The sequence below is a fragment of the Chiloscyllium punctatum genome, chromosome 30, assembly GCF_047496795.1.
Source record: "Chiloscyllium punctatum isolate Juve2018m chromosome 30, sChiPun1.3, whole genome shotgun sequence".
Classification (NCBI taxonomy): domain Eukaryota; kingdom Metazoa; phylum Chordata; class Chondrichthyes; order Orectolobiformes; family Hemiscylliidae; genus Chiloscyllium; species Chiloscyllium punctatum.
The window spans coordinates 53,527,481-53,543,849 of NC_092768.1; the positions used below are offsets into that span (position 1 = coordinate 53,527,481).

At 43.9% G+C, this 16,369-nt stretch overlaps 1 protein-coding gene across 1 annotated transcript in view; it reads left to right on the plus strand.

Moving 5' to 3' along the window:
- The window catches only part of LOC140455522 (complement C4-A-like), a 271,191-nt gene that overhangs the window by 236,344 nt on the left and 18,478 nt on the right, over nucleotides 1–16,369 (plus strand). Inside the window, exons 37-38 of the mRNA XM_072550468.1 lie at nucleotides 10,736–10,825; nucleotides 11,264–11,356. Of these exons, the coding sequence (XP_072406569.1) occupies nucleotides 10,736–10,825; nucleotides 11,264–11,356 (183 nt within the window). The remainder of the gene's footprint in view (nucleotides 1–10,735; nucleotides 10,826–11,263; nucleotides 11,357–16,369) is intronic.

The following is a 16,369-nucleotide window of genomic DNA, read 5'->3' on the forward strand; positions in this document are numbered from 1 at the left end:
TGCCCTCTAGTTCTGGACTCGCGCACTCAAGGGAAAAGACCTATTTATCCTATCCATGCCCCTCATGATTTTTTGAACCTCTATAAGGTCACCCCTCAGCCTCCGACGCTCCAGGGAAAACAGCCCCAGCCTGTTCAGCCTCTCCCTATAGCTCAAATCCTCCAACCCTGACAATATCCTTGTAAATCTTTTCTGAACCCTTTCAAGTTTCACGACTTCCTTCCAATAGGAAAGAGACCAGAACTGCACACAATATTCCAAAATTGGTCCAACCAGCATCCTGTACAGCTGCAACATGACCTCCCAACTCCTGTACTCAATGCTCTGACCAATAAAGGAAAGCATACCAAACGCCTTCTTCACTATCCTATCTATCTGCGACTCTACTTTCGAGGAACTATGAACTGGTACTCCAAGGTCTCTTTGTTCAGCAACACTCCCTAGGACCTTACCATTAAGTGTATAAGTCCTGCTCTGATTTTCTTTTTTCAAAATGCAGCACCTCGCGTTTATCTAAATTAAACTCCATCTGCCACTTCTCAGCCCATTGGCCCATCTGATCTAGATCCTGTTGTACTGTGAGGTAGCTTTCTTCATTGTCCACACGCTTCCAATTTTGGTGTCATCTGCAAACTTACTGACTATACCTCCTATGGTCACATCCAAGTCATTTATATAAATGACAAAAAGTAGTGGACCCAGCTCCGATCCTTGTGGCACTCTACTAGTCACAGGGCTCCAGTCTGAAAAACAACTCTCTGTCTTCTACCTTTGAACCAGTTCTGTATCCAAATGGCTAGTTCTCCCTGTATTCGATGAGATCTAACCTTGCTCACCGATCTCCCATGATGGACCGTGTTGAATGCCTTCCAGAAATCCACATCTGCACTGTTCTGCCCTCATCAATCCTTTTTGTTACTTCTTCACAAAACTCAATCAGGTTCATGAGACATGATTTCCCACGCACAAAACAAAGCTGATTTCCCTAATCAGTCCTTGCCTTTCTAAATACATATAAATAGCTATCCCTCAGGATTCTCTCCAACAACTTGCTCATCACCGATGTCAGGCTCACCGGTCTATTGTTCCCTGGCTTTTCCTTCTTAAACACTGGCACCGCATTAGCCAACATCCAGTTTTCTGGCACCTCACCCGTGACTATCGATGATACAAGTATCTCAGCAAGGGGCCCAGCAATCACTTCTCTCGCTTCCCGCAGTGGTCTGTGGTATACCTGACCAGGTCCTGGGGATTTACCTACTTTTATGCTTTTCAAGACATCCAGCACCTCCTCCTCTGTAATATAGATTTTTTTCAAGATGTCACTATCTATTTCCCCACATTCTATATCTACTGTGTCCTTCACAGTAAACATTGATCCAAATAATCCCCCATCTGCTGTGGCTCCATGCTGTGGCTGCCTTGCTGATCTTTAAGGGCCCTATTCTCTCCCTAGTTACCCTTTTGTCCTGAATGTATTTATAAAAACCCTTTGGATTCACCTTACCCCTATTTGCTGAAGCTACCTCATGTCCCCTTTTTGCCCTCCTGGTTTCTCTCTTAAGTATACTCCTACTGCTTTTATACTCTTCTGAGGATTCTCTTGATCTCTCCTTTCTATGCCTGTCATATGCTTCCTTCTTTTTCTTAACCAAACCCTCAATTTCTCAATTCATCCATCTTCCCCTATACCTACAAGCCTTTCCTTTCACTCGAACAGGAATATTCTGTATCTGGACTCTCGTTATCTCATTTTTGGAGGCTTCCAATTTTCTAGCCGTCCATTTACCTGCAAATATCTGCCCCCAGTCAGCTTTTGAAAGTTCTTGCCTAATACCAAAATTAGCCTTCCTCCTATTTAGAACTTCAACTTTTAGATCTGGTCTATCCTTTTCCATCACTATTTTAAAACTAATAGAATTATGGTCACTGGCCTCAAAGTGCTTCCCCACTGACACTTCAGTCACCTGCTCTGCCTTATTTCCAAAGATTAGGTCAAGTTTTGCACCTTCTCTGGTAGGTACAAATAAATACTGAATCAGAAGATTTTCTTGTACACACTTAATAAATTCCTCTCCAATTAAACCCTTACCACTATGGCAGTCCCAGTCTATGTTTGGAACGTTAAAATCTCCTACCATAACCTCTCTATTATTCTTACAGATAACTGAAACCTCCTTCCAAATTTGTATCTCCATTTCCTGTCGACTACTAGAGGGTTTATAATACAATCCCAATAAGGTGACCATCCTTTTTTATTTCTCAGTTCCACCCAAATAACTTCCCTGGATGTATTTCCAGGAATATCCTCCCTCAGCACAGCTGTAATACTATCCCTTACCAAAAATGCCACTCCCCCTCCTCTCTTGCCTCTCTTTCTGTCCTTCCTGTTGCATGGTCATCCCTGCTGATTACACTTGCAGGAAGTGCACCCATCTCCAGCTCCTCCAAGACCGTGTTAGGGAACTGGAGCTGGAATTGGATGAACTTAGGATCATTCAGGAGGCAGAGGGGGTCATAGATCGGAGCTTTAGGGAAGTAGTAACTCCAAAGATTGCAGACAGATGGGTGACAGTGAAGGGGACTGGAAGTAGCCAGTGCAGGGACCCCCTGCGGCCGTTCCCCTCAAGAACAAGTATACAGTTTTGGATACTTGTGGGGGGGGATGGTTTACCCGGAGTAAGCAATGGGGTTCAGGCCTCTGGCACGGAGCCTGTCCCCGTTGCTCAGAAGGGAAGGGTGGAGAAGAGCAGAGCAATAGTTATTGGGGACTCGATAGTTCGGGGCACAGATTTTGTGGGGGCGAGAGAGACACATGTTTTGGTATGTTGCCTCCCAGGTGCAAGGGTACGTGAAAAAGGAAAACAAAGTGGGCGGCACGGTGGCACAGTGGTTAGCACTGCTCCCTCACAGCGCCAAAGACCCGGGTTCAATTCCCGCCTCAGACGACTGACTGTGTGGAGTTTGCACATTCTCCCCGTGTCTGCGTGGGTTTCCTCCGGGTGCTCCGGTTTCCTCCCACAGTCCAAAGATGTGCAGGTCAGGTGAATTGGCCATGCTAAATTGCCCGTAGTGTTAGGTAAGGTGTAAATGTAGGGGTATGGGTATGGGTGGGTTGTGGGTCGGTGTGGACTTGTTGGGCCGAAGGGCCTGTTTCCACACTGTAATGTAATGTAATCTAATCTAATCTAATTTGTATCCTGGAGCATTAAGCTGCCAGTCCTGTCCATCCCTGAGCCATGTTTCTGTAATTGCTATGATATCCTCGTCCTATGTACCTAACCATGCCCTGAGTTCATCTGCCTTTCCAGTTATCCCTTTTGCATTGAAGTGAATGCAGTTTAGTTTATCAATCCTACCTTGTTCTCTGCTTTGTCCCTTCTGCCTTGACTGTTTGACTTGCTCCTTTTCCCAACTGTACCAGTCACAGATTGATCGCTTTCCTCACGATCACTCTTCTTTCTGGTGATGCTAACTTAAGAACATAAGAAATAGGAGCAGGGTTCGCCATCTGGCCCTTCGAGCCTGCTCCATTGATCTTTAAGTACATCATAGCCCAACTCCCCCACTACCATAACAAACTTCTCTCTCACTACTGAACAACTTACACAAAGTGTTCATTTAGCATAACAATGGACTCTGGCTTCTTGCACACTTAATTCTGCTGCCTTAATAAGCCCTATCCTTTCCCTAGTTCTCCTTTTTATTCTTAATAATTAATTACAAAATCTTAGGATTTATCTATATTTTACCTGCTATACTTCATGCATGTCACTGATTTCCTTTCAAAGTTTCCCTTTGTGCATTCGATATACCTCATGTGTTTCTGTGTTTGTAGTCCTTGGCAAATGCCGTAAGCCTCCCTTTTTTCGAGTTATCTGATTCTGGATATCCTTTAATACCCACAGTTCACAAGACTTGTTAGCTTTGACATTACTGAAACATGTTGACACTGTGCTAATTCTAATTCCTTCTTGAGTGTGTCCCATTGTTCTGACAGACATTGACTTGAAATTCTAGACTGTCAGCCAACTGTGGACAAATGGCACTTGGTTTTATTAACCTGAGCCTTCCTCCAAATTAGACTGTTGATTTCAGGCCCGTTTCTACCCTTTTCTATCGCTATCTTGAATCCATGTTTTCTACAAAATGCTCCCCCCACTGTTAATTTAAATATTTGCCTGACTCCATTAACCAAAAATAAGACCACTGCTGCCCCTGCACTCTTAGGGCCTTACACATTCAGATGTTAAAAGCTCTCCTTTTAGCTTTCCAGTTTCTCCTTCCAAATTTTTCTGAAACAAAGAAAATGCTTAAGCATTCTGCATTGTTTGAACAGTTCACAACTTGACTACCTCGGTCAGTGTTGGAAAAGTTCATTTGCTACCTTCTGTGTTTTAAGCTTCTTTGTAATTTTCCCTACAATTTCACTTGAGCTGTTTGGATACTATAATCCAGCCTCAGCAATTTGCTTGTTCCTTTTGATTTTTGTATTCTACCCATGTGGCTTAATTTGAGGAGACTTCATAGCTATCATTCCTCCTTAATGCTTCAGTAACTTCCCTGATCAATACAGAGAAACTCTTTATTTTTTCACCTTTCCCTGTCTCACCTGAAGATCCAATATGCTGGGCTATTGAGTTACCAATCCAGCCTCTCTTTGGTTCAATTGAATCTGTTAACTAATATAAAATTTGTAGGGCATTCTTGAGAAAGAAACCAAGAAGGCAAAGAGGGGATATAGGATAATATTGACTGATAATCCAAGGAGATCTTACACGTATATAAAAGTAAGGGAGTAACCAGAGACAGGGTAAGACACCTTGAAGTTCAAGGAGTTCACCTTTTTGTTGAACCCCAGGAGATGAGAGAGATACTAAATGAATATTTCACACCAGATTTACAACAGAGAAATAAATGAATGCTGAAGAATGGAAGGAAATATTTTTTTTTATTTTAAAACAGCTCACATTGCAGAAGAGGAAGTTGGAGGTCTTAGAGAATATAAATTTGTTAAATCTCAGGGACCCAACCTAATGTATCCTGGAACATAGTGGACAGTAAGGGAGGAAATTGCGAGACCCCTTGCAGAAATATTGCATCATCTATAAGTACGAGTGAGGTGCCTAATGACCTAAGGGTGGCTAACGTTGTATCTTTGTTTCAGAAAAATTTGGAAGGAGAAACTGGAAAGCTATAATCTGTGAGTCTGACCTGGGTTGTGGGTAAATCATTGGAGCTGATTTCAAAGGATAGGATTTAAGGTCATTTAGAGAGGCAAAATTTCGATTAGGAACAGTCAGCATGGTTTTGTGTGAGGAAAATCGCGTCTCACAAACTTGATTGAGGTTTTTGAGGAAGTTATCAAAAACACTGATGACGGCAGGGATGTAGACATTGTTTACTTAGACTTTAGTAAAGCCTTTGACATGGTAGAAAAATTGGTAAATTTAGGTGACATGGGATTGAGGGTGAGCTTGCCAATTGCATACATAATTGGTTGAATGGAAGGAGACAGAGAATAATGGTGGAGGGTTTGTTTTTGGACTGGAGGACTGTCACCTACGGTGTTCCACAGGGACCAGCTCTGGGTTCTCTTGTTTGTAAATTTAGATGGTTTTGATGAGAATATATAAGACATGGTGAGTAAGTTTGCAAACGACAATAAAATTGGTTTCGTAGTAGACAGTAGAGAAGGTTTTCTAAGATGATGATGGTATCTTGATGAAATGGGTCATTGGGTTGAAAAATAGCAGATGAAGTTCAATGTGGATAAATGCGAGATGCTGCATTTCGGTACAACAGGTAGTGGTAGGACTTATACAATTAATGGTCAGTCATTGAGTAGTGTTGTAGAGGAGAGGGATCTACAGGTCTTTGATGTTTGCGTCACATATAGACAAGATGCTGAAAAGGGCATTTAGCAGATTTGCCTTCATTGCTCAGTCCTTCGAGTATGGGAGTTGTGAGATCATGTGGTACAAGACATTGGTACGGTCTCTTCTGGAACACTGTGACAAATTCTGTTCGCCCAGTTAGAGGAAGGATATTATTAAGCTGGAGAGGGTTCAGAAAATATTCGTCAGGGTGATGCTGAAAGTTTGAGTTACAAAGAAATTAGATTGGCTGGGACTTCTTTCACTCGAGTGCAGGAGGTTGAGAGGCGACCTTGTAGAAATTTATAAAATGATGAGTGGTCAAAATAGAATTAACGGAGCACGTCTTTTCCTGAGGATGGGTGATTCCAATACTAGCAAGCACATTTTTAAACTGAGGGAAGACAGATTTGAAAAAATGTCAGGGTGGACAAAGGTTTTACATAGAGGGCGGTTTGTGTGTGGAATGAGATTCCTGAGGAAATGATGGATATGATCATAATTACAACATTTAAAAGATGTTTGGATAAGTACAAAAAGGTTTGGAGGGATATAGATCAGGAGTAGGCTGGTGGGATTAATTTAGTTTGGGATTGAACTCGGCATGGACTGGTTGGACTGAAGGGTCTGTTTCTGTGCTGGATGGTTCTACGACTCTGTCTTCATGATAGCAACGACATTGTGTCCCCATGTTTTAACTTGTGCCTTGTTCATCAGACTCCTTACATTATAATAGATACTATCCAACAATGCTAAACACTCTTGTACCTTAACTGAATCAAAATGTGCGGTGCTAGAAAGCACAGCAGGTCAGGCAGCATTCTAGGAGCAGGAGAGTGGACGTTTCGGACGTTTGGGCGGCACGGTGGCACAGTGGTTAGCACTGCTGCCTCACAGCGCCAGAGACCCGGGTTCAATTCCCACCTCAGGCGACTGACTGTGTGGAGTTTGCACGTTCTCCCCGTGTCTGCGTGGGTTTCCTCCGGGTGCTCCGGTTTCCTCCCACACTCCAAAGATGTGCAGGTCAGGTGAATTGGCCATGATAAATTGCCCGTAGTGTTAGGTAAGGGGTAGATGTAGATGTAGGGGTATGGGTGGGTTACGCTTCGGCGGGGCGGTGTGGACTTGTTGGGCCGAAGGGCCTGTTTCCACACTGTAAGTAATCTAATCTAATCTAATCTAAAAAGCCCTTTGTCAGGAAAGTGGAGGGGGAAGGGGGATGAAAGATAAATAGGAGGGTGGGGTTGGCACTGGGGAGGATGGTAGCTGGGAATAGGTGGATGCCCGTCGTAGATAATCGTGATAGGTCGGTGGGATGGGTGGAGTGGGCAGGTGGGAAAGAAGATGGACAAGAGGGTGGTGTAGAGTTGGAGGGTTGGATCTGGGGTGAGGTGGGGGGAGGGAGCTTTTGGAAACTGGTGAAGTTGATGTTGATGCCGTATGATTGAAGGGACACAAGGTGGAAAATAAGGCATTCGTCCTCTGTTTGGTGGGTATCTTTGATTTGGCGGTGGAGGAGGCCAAGGACTTTGCATAACCTTGGGGAAGTGGGGGGAGGGGAGTTAAAGTGATTGGCTACAGGGCGATGGGGTTGTGTGGTATGTGTGCCTCAGAGATGTTCCCTAAAATGCTCTGTGAGTTGGCATTCTATCTCCCCGATGTAGAGGAGACCACATTGAGAGCAACAAATGCAGCAGATGAGGTGGATGGATGTGCAGGAAAATCCCACAGCTACCTTGACTACATAACCTCCCATCCCCATTCCTGTAAAAATGTGATCCCTTATTCCCAATTCCTCCACCTCCATGTACCTGCTCCTAGAAGGAGCAGTTCCACTCCTGGACATCCCAAATGTCCTTCTGTTTCAAGGACCGCAATTTCCCCTCCCACATGATCAAAATTGCCCTCCAGGGTATCTCTTGCATTTCCCATATCTCCGTCCTTGAACCCATCCCATCCCAATTGTAACAAGGATAAAATGTCCCAGTCCTGACCTTCAAACCCACAAATCTCTGGATACAGCTTATTATCCTCTGCCATTTCTGCCACCTACACTCAGACCATACTACCAGAGATATATTTCCCTCCCCATCCCTATCAGCATTCCACAGAGACCATTCCCTCATCAGGTCCACGCTGCCCACCACCCCCCCCCCCGCCCCAGCCAATCACCGTCCACTCCCAGCACCTTCCCTTGCTGCCGCAAGATGTGTAAAACCTGCACCCACACCTCCCCCCTCATGTCTATCCAAGGCCTTAAAGGATTATTTCAAATTTAGCAGAGATTTTCCTGCACACCCACTCACCTCATCTTCTGCATCCATTGCTCTCAATGTGGTCTCCTCTACATCGGTGAGACAGAACGCCAACTCATGCAGCAGTTCAGGGAACATCTCTGGGATGCACACACACCAAACGACCCTGCCACCCTGTGGTCAACCACTTTGAATCCCCCTCCAACTCCCCCAAGGACGTGCAAATCCTGGGCCTCCTCCTCTGCCAAATCAAAGCCACCTACCACATGGTCCCTGCGACCACACAGCATCAACATCGACTTCACCAGTTTCCAAATTTCCCCTTCTGTCACTTCATCTCAGATTCAACTCTCCAATCTGGCACCGCCCTTTTGACCTGTGTAATCTATCCATCTTCCTTCTCACCCATCTGCTCCCCCCTCCAACTGACCGATCACAATTACCTCCCACCTGCACCCAGCTATTGCTGTCCCAGCTACCTTCCCCCACTGCCACACTGCTGTTTATCTCTCAGCCCCCTTCCCCCTCCATATTGCTGATGAAGGGCTGATGCCCGAAACATCAATTTTCCTGCTCCTCAGATACTGCCTGACCTGCTGTGCTTTTCCAGCACCACACTCTTGACCTGATCTCCATCATCTGCTGTCCTCACTTTCTCTGAGTTGCACATTAAGTGGCCAATAATTTTTATGCCTTCTGGACTTCCTTGTTGTCTGTTCTAACTTTGGCATTTCATTTCTCCTCGTTGGACCTTTGTCTAGATTTTATCTCCCATCAAATTATTATATATATTTGAGCAATAGTCAAATTTTTCTCACTACTTTTTAAGCTTAAATATTACGGGGTCGACTATTACATGGATACTATTTTTCAGGGGCTGAAGTTCATGCCTGTCAAAAATTCAGACCGTATCATTAGCCCAATTGATGTCTAAATGAATAAAGGGGAAAAAAAACCCCAAATTATAGGAATTCTGAAAACCTGGAGAAGAACACAACAGCCAGTGGACTGGAAGAGCGGGAGTGAAGCAGAACAACCAGCAAACTGGAATACTGGAGCGGAAGTGATGGTCAGCACACTGACTCATAAATGTTGATCTATTATCTGTGAGGAACTAGGGTCAACATTTACAAAAGATATATGGAAAATTCCAGGGTATTTGGCCGAAACTAAGTGAGTTGACCTTTAAATGAGATTGACTATTACTCAAGTATATACGGGAGTTTAAACTCCATCAGATCGAGCAAACCTCCCTGCAAGGAATTTGGCCCCATTCCAGTTCAGGTGCAAACTCATCCATGTTGTACATGTTGCACCGTAACCCAGAATGGTGCTAATGTCCCATAAATCTAAAGGTCTCCCTCCCGTACCTTCTCTCCAGTCATGCATTCACCTTGGCCAACCTACTTTAATGCTCACTCACATGTGGCACCCAACATAATCCAAAGATTGCTACCTTTCGAGTTCTATTCTTTAATCTATTTCCTGATTCCATAAATTGTACGAGCAGGATTTCTTCCTTTTTTCTACCTCAATGATTGGTACCAATAGGTACCATGATCTCTTATCATTTGTCCTCTCCCTTCAGAATCAACTTCAAGTGTTGAGTGACATCCTTGACCCTGGCATATATATCATGTCAGAAATTCGTTATTGGCCTCAGAAATGCCTGTCTGTTCCCTTCACAGTGGAAACCCTGTATATTGATGTTCCTCTTCTTCCCTCTTGTTCACTCATTGTACAATATGGTAGGCTCCTGCTGATGTTCTCTGTACAGTCATATGCACCAGCAGAATGCAAAGCAGATATCTATTGGAAAGGGGATGGCCACAGAGAGGATTCCTGCATAGCCTGCTTTCCTTTACTGTGTCTCATGGTTATCCATGTCCTATCAGCTTGATCATTCTTCAACTGGGTTGTGGCCACCTCACTGAATGTGCAACCTCATTTCTGTCTTAAAGTTTTTAACTTTCTTTCTGGTTTGAGCATCTTTTGTTATTTTTACACTTGACAGAAGCGGTTTACTTTGATAGATGGAAGAAATGTATGACTCTCCATCTTGAGCTGCCCAAGGAAGTGGTGGATTCTGGATTAGTGGTGCTGGAAGAGCACAGCAGTTCAGGCAGCATCCAAGGAGCTTCGAAATTGACGTTTCGGGCAAAAGCCCTTCATCAGGAATAAAGGCAGTGAGCCTGAAGCGTGGAGAGATAAACTAGAGGAGGGTGGGGGTGGGGAGAAAGTAGCATAGAGTAGCATAGGTGAGTGGGGGAGGGGATGAAAGTGATGGGTCAGGGAGGAGAGGGTGGAGTGGATCGGTGGAAAAGGAGATAGGCAGGTCGGACAAGTCCGGACAAGTCATGGGGACAGTGCTGAGCTGGAAGTTTGGAAGTGGGGTGAGGTGGAGGAAGGGGCAATGAGGTAACTGTTGAAGTCCACATTGATGAATAGGAAAGGTTTGGAGGGATTATGGGCTGGGTGCTGGCAGATGAAACTAGATTGGGTTGGGATATCTGGTGGGCATGGATGGGTTGGACCGAAGGGTCTGTTTCCATGCTGTCCATCTCTATGACTCTCAAACTCTAATATTATGTTTTGGATCTTTAGGTATAAAATGCACTGTGGCATACAGTGCTCCTGAAATGAATGCTATGATCTCTAAGATCTGCAACAGTGAAGTTTGCATTTGTGCTGAAGGTATGTTCTATGCACCATATTAGGTAACAATAAGTTATTCATTAGATTAAATCATCCTTTCCTTTTCTCTGACTGTGTTTTATTTGAGAATACCATGAAGACCATGTCGTTGACATTTGCTTCAAAGGCATCCTTGCAGTAATCCTGCAATGCAGGCACATGTGCTTAAAGGACCAGGAGCTTCAGTCCATTAAAAGTTCATTGATGAAGTTGATACAGAATGTTAGATCAGATGATATGACTAACACTACATTCAACCATTATCATAATTAATCCATATTTTCAGTAATTGTAGCATTTCATTCATCCATTACTACCAAGAAACATACAATGATCTGCCTGTCTGTCTGTCTAGATTGTTAGAAACGTCTGTTTGTAACCATTGTCATGTTTTTCATTGTGAGTTAAATTGTTTGTCTTTAACACACTGCATAACAGGTTCCTGTCCTCAACTTAAACACGTCTTGTCCACTGAGGTGAGTGGATCAGCTCGGGTAGAATTTGCCTGCTACAGTCCAATTGTGGATTACGGTATGTAATGCTTATCACAAAGCTCTCTTGTCTCCTGCTAGTAAAGAAACAATGATAAGTTCAACTTTCTGACAGTGAGGTTCTGACAGGGACTCAGGTTCGATTTAGCCTCATATGGGGTTTGCACATTCTCCCTGTGTCTGCGTGGGTTTCCTCCGGGTGCTCCAGTTTCCTCCCACAGTCCAAAGATGTGCAGGCAAGGTGAATTGGCCATGCTAAGTTGCCCATAATGCTCACGGATGTGTAGGTTATGGGCATTATTCAGGGGAAATGTAAAGTAATACCATAGGATTGCGAGTCAGGGTGAGAATTGGTGTGGACTTGTTGGGCCAAATGACCTGTTTCCACACTGTCGGGATTCAATGAATCAGCAGTATCTTTTTCTTTCTCTCATGAGTTGGTGTACATTTAGTTTGATACCAAAGGTGCATTTGGGGGGAATGCGTGAGGGTAAATGAGGAGGAAGTCACATGATGATATTCTCATGCATTGGCCACAGTATTGGTCGAATTTTCTGAAATCATCCAGAGCTATGTTTCAACAACAGAGAGGTTGATATGGAAAGAAAATGTTATACTGGCTGACTTGGTGGGGAGGAGGTGGTTGAGTGATGTGACAGAGCTCAGGATTAGTGCTCACTTGTTAATGACAAAACAGTTAGGAGTATTGATATGCAGAGGATTCTGGGTGTCCAGGTCCACAGATCACTGAAGGTGGCTATGCAGGTAAATAAGGTTGCAAAAAGGATCCATGGCATACATGCCTTCATTGCAAGGGCCATTGAGTATTGACACGTTATGCTGAAGTTTAATCGAACTTTAGTTGAGCCACTCTTGAAATATTGCATACAGTTCTGGTCACTACATGATGTGAATGCTTTGAAGAGGGTACAGAAAAGGTTTACAGAGGATACAGAAAATAATGTTCCCTGGGGGATTTTAGCTGGGAAGAAAGGTTGAATGGACTGAGTTTGTTTTCATTGGACTGCAGGACGTTAAGGGACGACCTGACAGAAGTTTATAAGATTGGGAATGCCATGGAGAGAGTGAAACATATCAGGTTTCTTTTCCCACAGTGGAGAGGTCAATTACAAGGGGACACTGATTCTAGGTGCGAGGGGGGAACGTTGAAAAGTGATGTGTGAGGGAAGGCTTTCACACAAGGAGTGATGAGTGCCTGGACTACATTGTCAGAGGAGATGGTGGAAGCAGATACAACAGTATTCAAGAACCACCTGGACAAATACATGATAGGCAGGGTATAGAGGGAAGGTAAAAACAATGACTGCAGATGCTGAAAACCAAATACTGGATTAGTGGTGCTGGAAGAGCACAGCAGTTCAGGCAGCATCCAACGAGCAGGGTATAAAGGGATCTGGATATTGTAAGTGAAGACAGTTTTTACATGGAAGGGCCGAAGGGTCTGTTCCTTGTTCTTTGTTGTCTTCTGTAGCTAGTGGTCAAGTAACACTCCATGAGGAAAATCTGGAATTCCAGATAAATCCAGTTGGCATGCATGATGCATCGCCCCCTGTCTCCAAAGCAGTTGCAAATAGCCATCAAACGTCCCAGGAAACCCACCCCAACGACTGCTATAAAATGGCAATATTCTTGACAATATACTTTTTCCCTTGGAAAATGATAAATCTGAGAACCCGAATGGGGGAAAGAAACGTCACGCCATGAAATTACAGAAAAGTCAGCAAGTTATTGGCAGCAGAATACATTTTGTTTTGTTTACGTTTCGTCTTTGTTGGTGCTTACTCTAAATAACAGGTAACCCAAACCAGTCTCTATTTCAAAGCCACGAAGTGAGGTTTGCTTCGCATTTTTTGATACGACAAGAGAGGAAGTGTGTGTACATTTCATTTTTAAGTAAAGTTGATTAGTGTTGGTATATTTAATAAATGTATTCAGTTTTAACTAATGCAGTTTATTGGCAATAGAAAGTTTCATTACCTAACAGAAAGAACAACAGAAATGCTGCTTTAATCTCCAAAGAGTTCTTTCTGTGCAATGTGGGAAGTCCAGTCAGTATATTGTGTCTTGGAGAACTACAGGTGCAGGAAGGATTCTCAGTAATGGCAGCTTGAGGTCCATGTTTAATATATTGAGCAGGAGCTGGTACCAGGTGATGCACTTGTGAACAATAAGGTACATTGGAGAAAAAGCATCACACTATCGCAGTGAAACAATGAGGTACACTGGAGTAAAAGCATCGCACTATTGCAGTGAAACAATGAGGTACATTGGAGTAAAAACATTACACTATCGCAGTGAAACAATGAGGTACACTGGAGTAAAAATATTACACTATTGCAGTGAAAAAATGAGGTACATTGGAGTAAAAAAATCACACTATCGCAGTGAAACAATGAGGTACACTGGAGTAGACACAGTGCACTTTCAGCTTCAACTAGCTTTAATACTGAAATTGATCAGAGTAATTGCTGTTGAGTCTGGCCAAACCTCAGTGGATGCCTGTATTTACAGCTCATCTATCTAGGGAAGTTCAAAGAGGTCTTTAAGAAGAAAATTACTTGAATCAAAAGTTATCCAGATAGTTGAGAATTCTATTTTGTATTTGCCTTCCTTATGCCAGGGCCAAGTGTTATCGCACAGAGGCCAGCCAACCAAATCAAATGAGCTTTCCTATCCTGTATTCATTTTTCACAGTAAAATCAAAATGCTCAATGACCCTCCAAATTCACCCCAGCAGTTCCTAACATTCTGTTTCACGAACACCAGATTTTACAAATAATCGATGGAGACATTGGGTTTATAGCTCAGACAAAATGTTTAACAATTTATTGATAATGCAATACCTGTAGCCGAGAAAGTTTAAATCACAGGGGAATCTAATTAATGTTTAAGATTTAAATGTGATTTGGAGGAGCTTGTACTTCCAAATAAACCTGACGTTGTGTGATTTTTAACTTTGCCCACCCCCTGTCCAACAGCAGCACCTCCACCTCAAAATCTTGTGCATCTCAACATTATCAATCTCAATCTCCTCTGCTGTAAGGGAAACAATCCCAGTTTGTCCAATTCTTCTTCATAACTGAGACTCTCCAGCCTCAACAACATCCTGAAAACTTTCCTTTTGCAACCTCTCCAGTGCAAACACATCCCTTCTCTCATGTGGATTCCAGAACTGCACACAATACTTTAGCGGCTGCCTTACTAACATTTTACACATTTCCAATGTCCTCCCTGTCGTTAAACTCTATACATTGGCTAACAAAGGCAAGTGTACAAAATGCATTCTGAACCAATTTATCCACCTGTCCTGAAGGAATAGATACCTTAAAGGACTCGTATAGATTAAGACCAAGATTCTTCTGATTCACTGACCTTCCTAGCCTTTGACTGTTCATTATGTTCACCATTGCCCATGTTTTCCGTGTTTTCCGGGTCCTCAAGGGGGAGGGGGAGCAGCCCCAGATTGTGGCCCACATTGGCACCAACGACATAGGTAGGAAGAGGGGTGAGGATGTTAGACAGGCTTTCAGGGAGCTAGGTTGGAAGCTCAGAGCTAGAACGAAAAGAGTCATTGTCTCTGGTTTGTTACCCGTGCCACGTGATAGAGAGTCGAGGAATAGGGAGAGAGAAGAGTTAAATGTGTGGCTACAGTGATGGTGCAGGAGGGAGGGATTCCGGTTTCTGGACAACTGGGGTTCTTTCTGGGGAAGGTGGGACCTCTATAAACAGGATGGTCTACACCTGAATCTGAGGGGCACCAGTATCCTTGGGGGGAGGATTGCTAGTGCTCTTTGGGAGGGTTTAAACTAACTCTGCAGGGGCATGGGAACCTGGACTGTAGCTTTAGGGTAGAGGACCTTGAGTGTAGGGAGGTTAGGAACATGGCATCAATCTCAAAGGAGGGTGCCTGTAAACAGGAAGGTGGCTTGAAGTGTGTATACTTCAATGCCAGAAGCATAAGAAATAAGGTAGGCGAGCTTGCAGCATGGGTTGGTACCTGGGACTTCGATGTTGTGGCCATTACAGAGACGTGGGTAGAACAGGGACAGGAATGGCTGTTGCAGGTTCCAGGGTTTAAAAGTTTTAGTAGGGTCAGAGATGGGGATAAAAGAGGGGGAGGTGTGGCATTGCTTGTCAAGGATAGTATTACAGCAGTAGAAAGGGTGATGGAGGAAGACTTGCCATCTGAGGTAGTGTGGGCGGAGGTTAGAAATAGGAAAGGTGAGTCACCCTGTTAGGAGTTTTCTACAGGCCTCCTAATAGTCCGAGAAAAGTAGAGGAACGTATTGCGAGGATGATTCAGGAGAAGAGTGAAAGTAGCAAGGTGGTTGTTATGGGGGACTTTAACTTCCCAGATATTGACTGGGAAAGCGAGAGCGCGAGTTCGTTAGATGGGTTGGTGTTTGTCCAATGTGTGCAAGAGGGTTTCCTGACACAATATGTAGACAGGCCAACAAAGAGGTGAGGCCATACTGGATTTGGTTCTAGGTAATGAACCAGGCCAGGTGTTAGATTTGGAGGTAGGTGAGCACTTCGGGGGCAGTGACCACAACTCGGTGACTTTTACTCTAGTGATGGAGAGGGATAAGTGTGCACTGCAGGACAACAGTTATAGCTGGGGGCAGGGAAATTATGATGCGGTGAGGCATGACTTAGGATGCGTGGATTGGAAAAATAGGCTTCAAGGGAAGAACACAAATGATATGTGGAGATTGTTCAAGGAACAGCTAATGGGTGTCCTTGATAAGTATGTACCAGTCAGGCAGGAAGTAAAGGGTCTTGTGAGGGAGCCGTGGTTTAATAAGGAATTGGAATCCCTTGTGAAAGGGAAGAGGGCGGCCTATGTAAAGATGAGGCGTGAAGGTTCAGTTGGGGCGATTGAGTGTTATAAGGTAGCCAGGAAGGATCTAAAGAGAGAGCTAAGAGCAGCGAGAAGGGGACATGAAATGTCCTTAGTTGGTAGGATTAGGGAAAACCTAAAGGCTTTCTATAGGTATGTCAGGAATAAAAGGATGACTAGGGTAGGTATCGG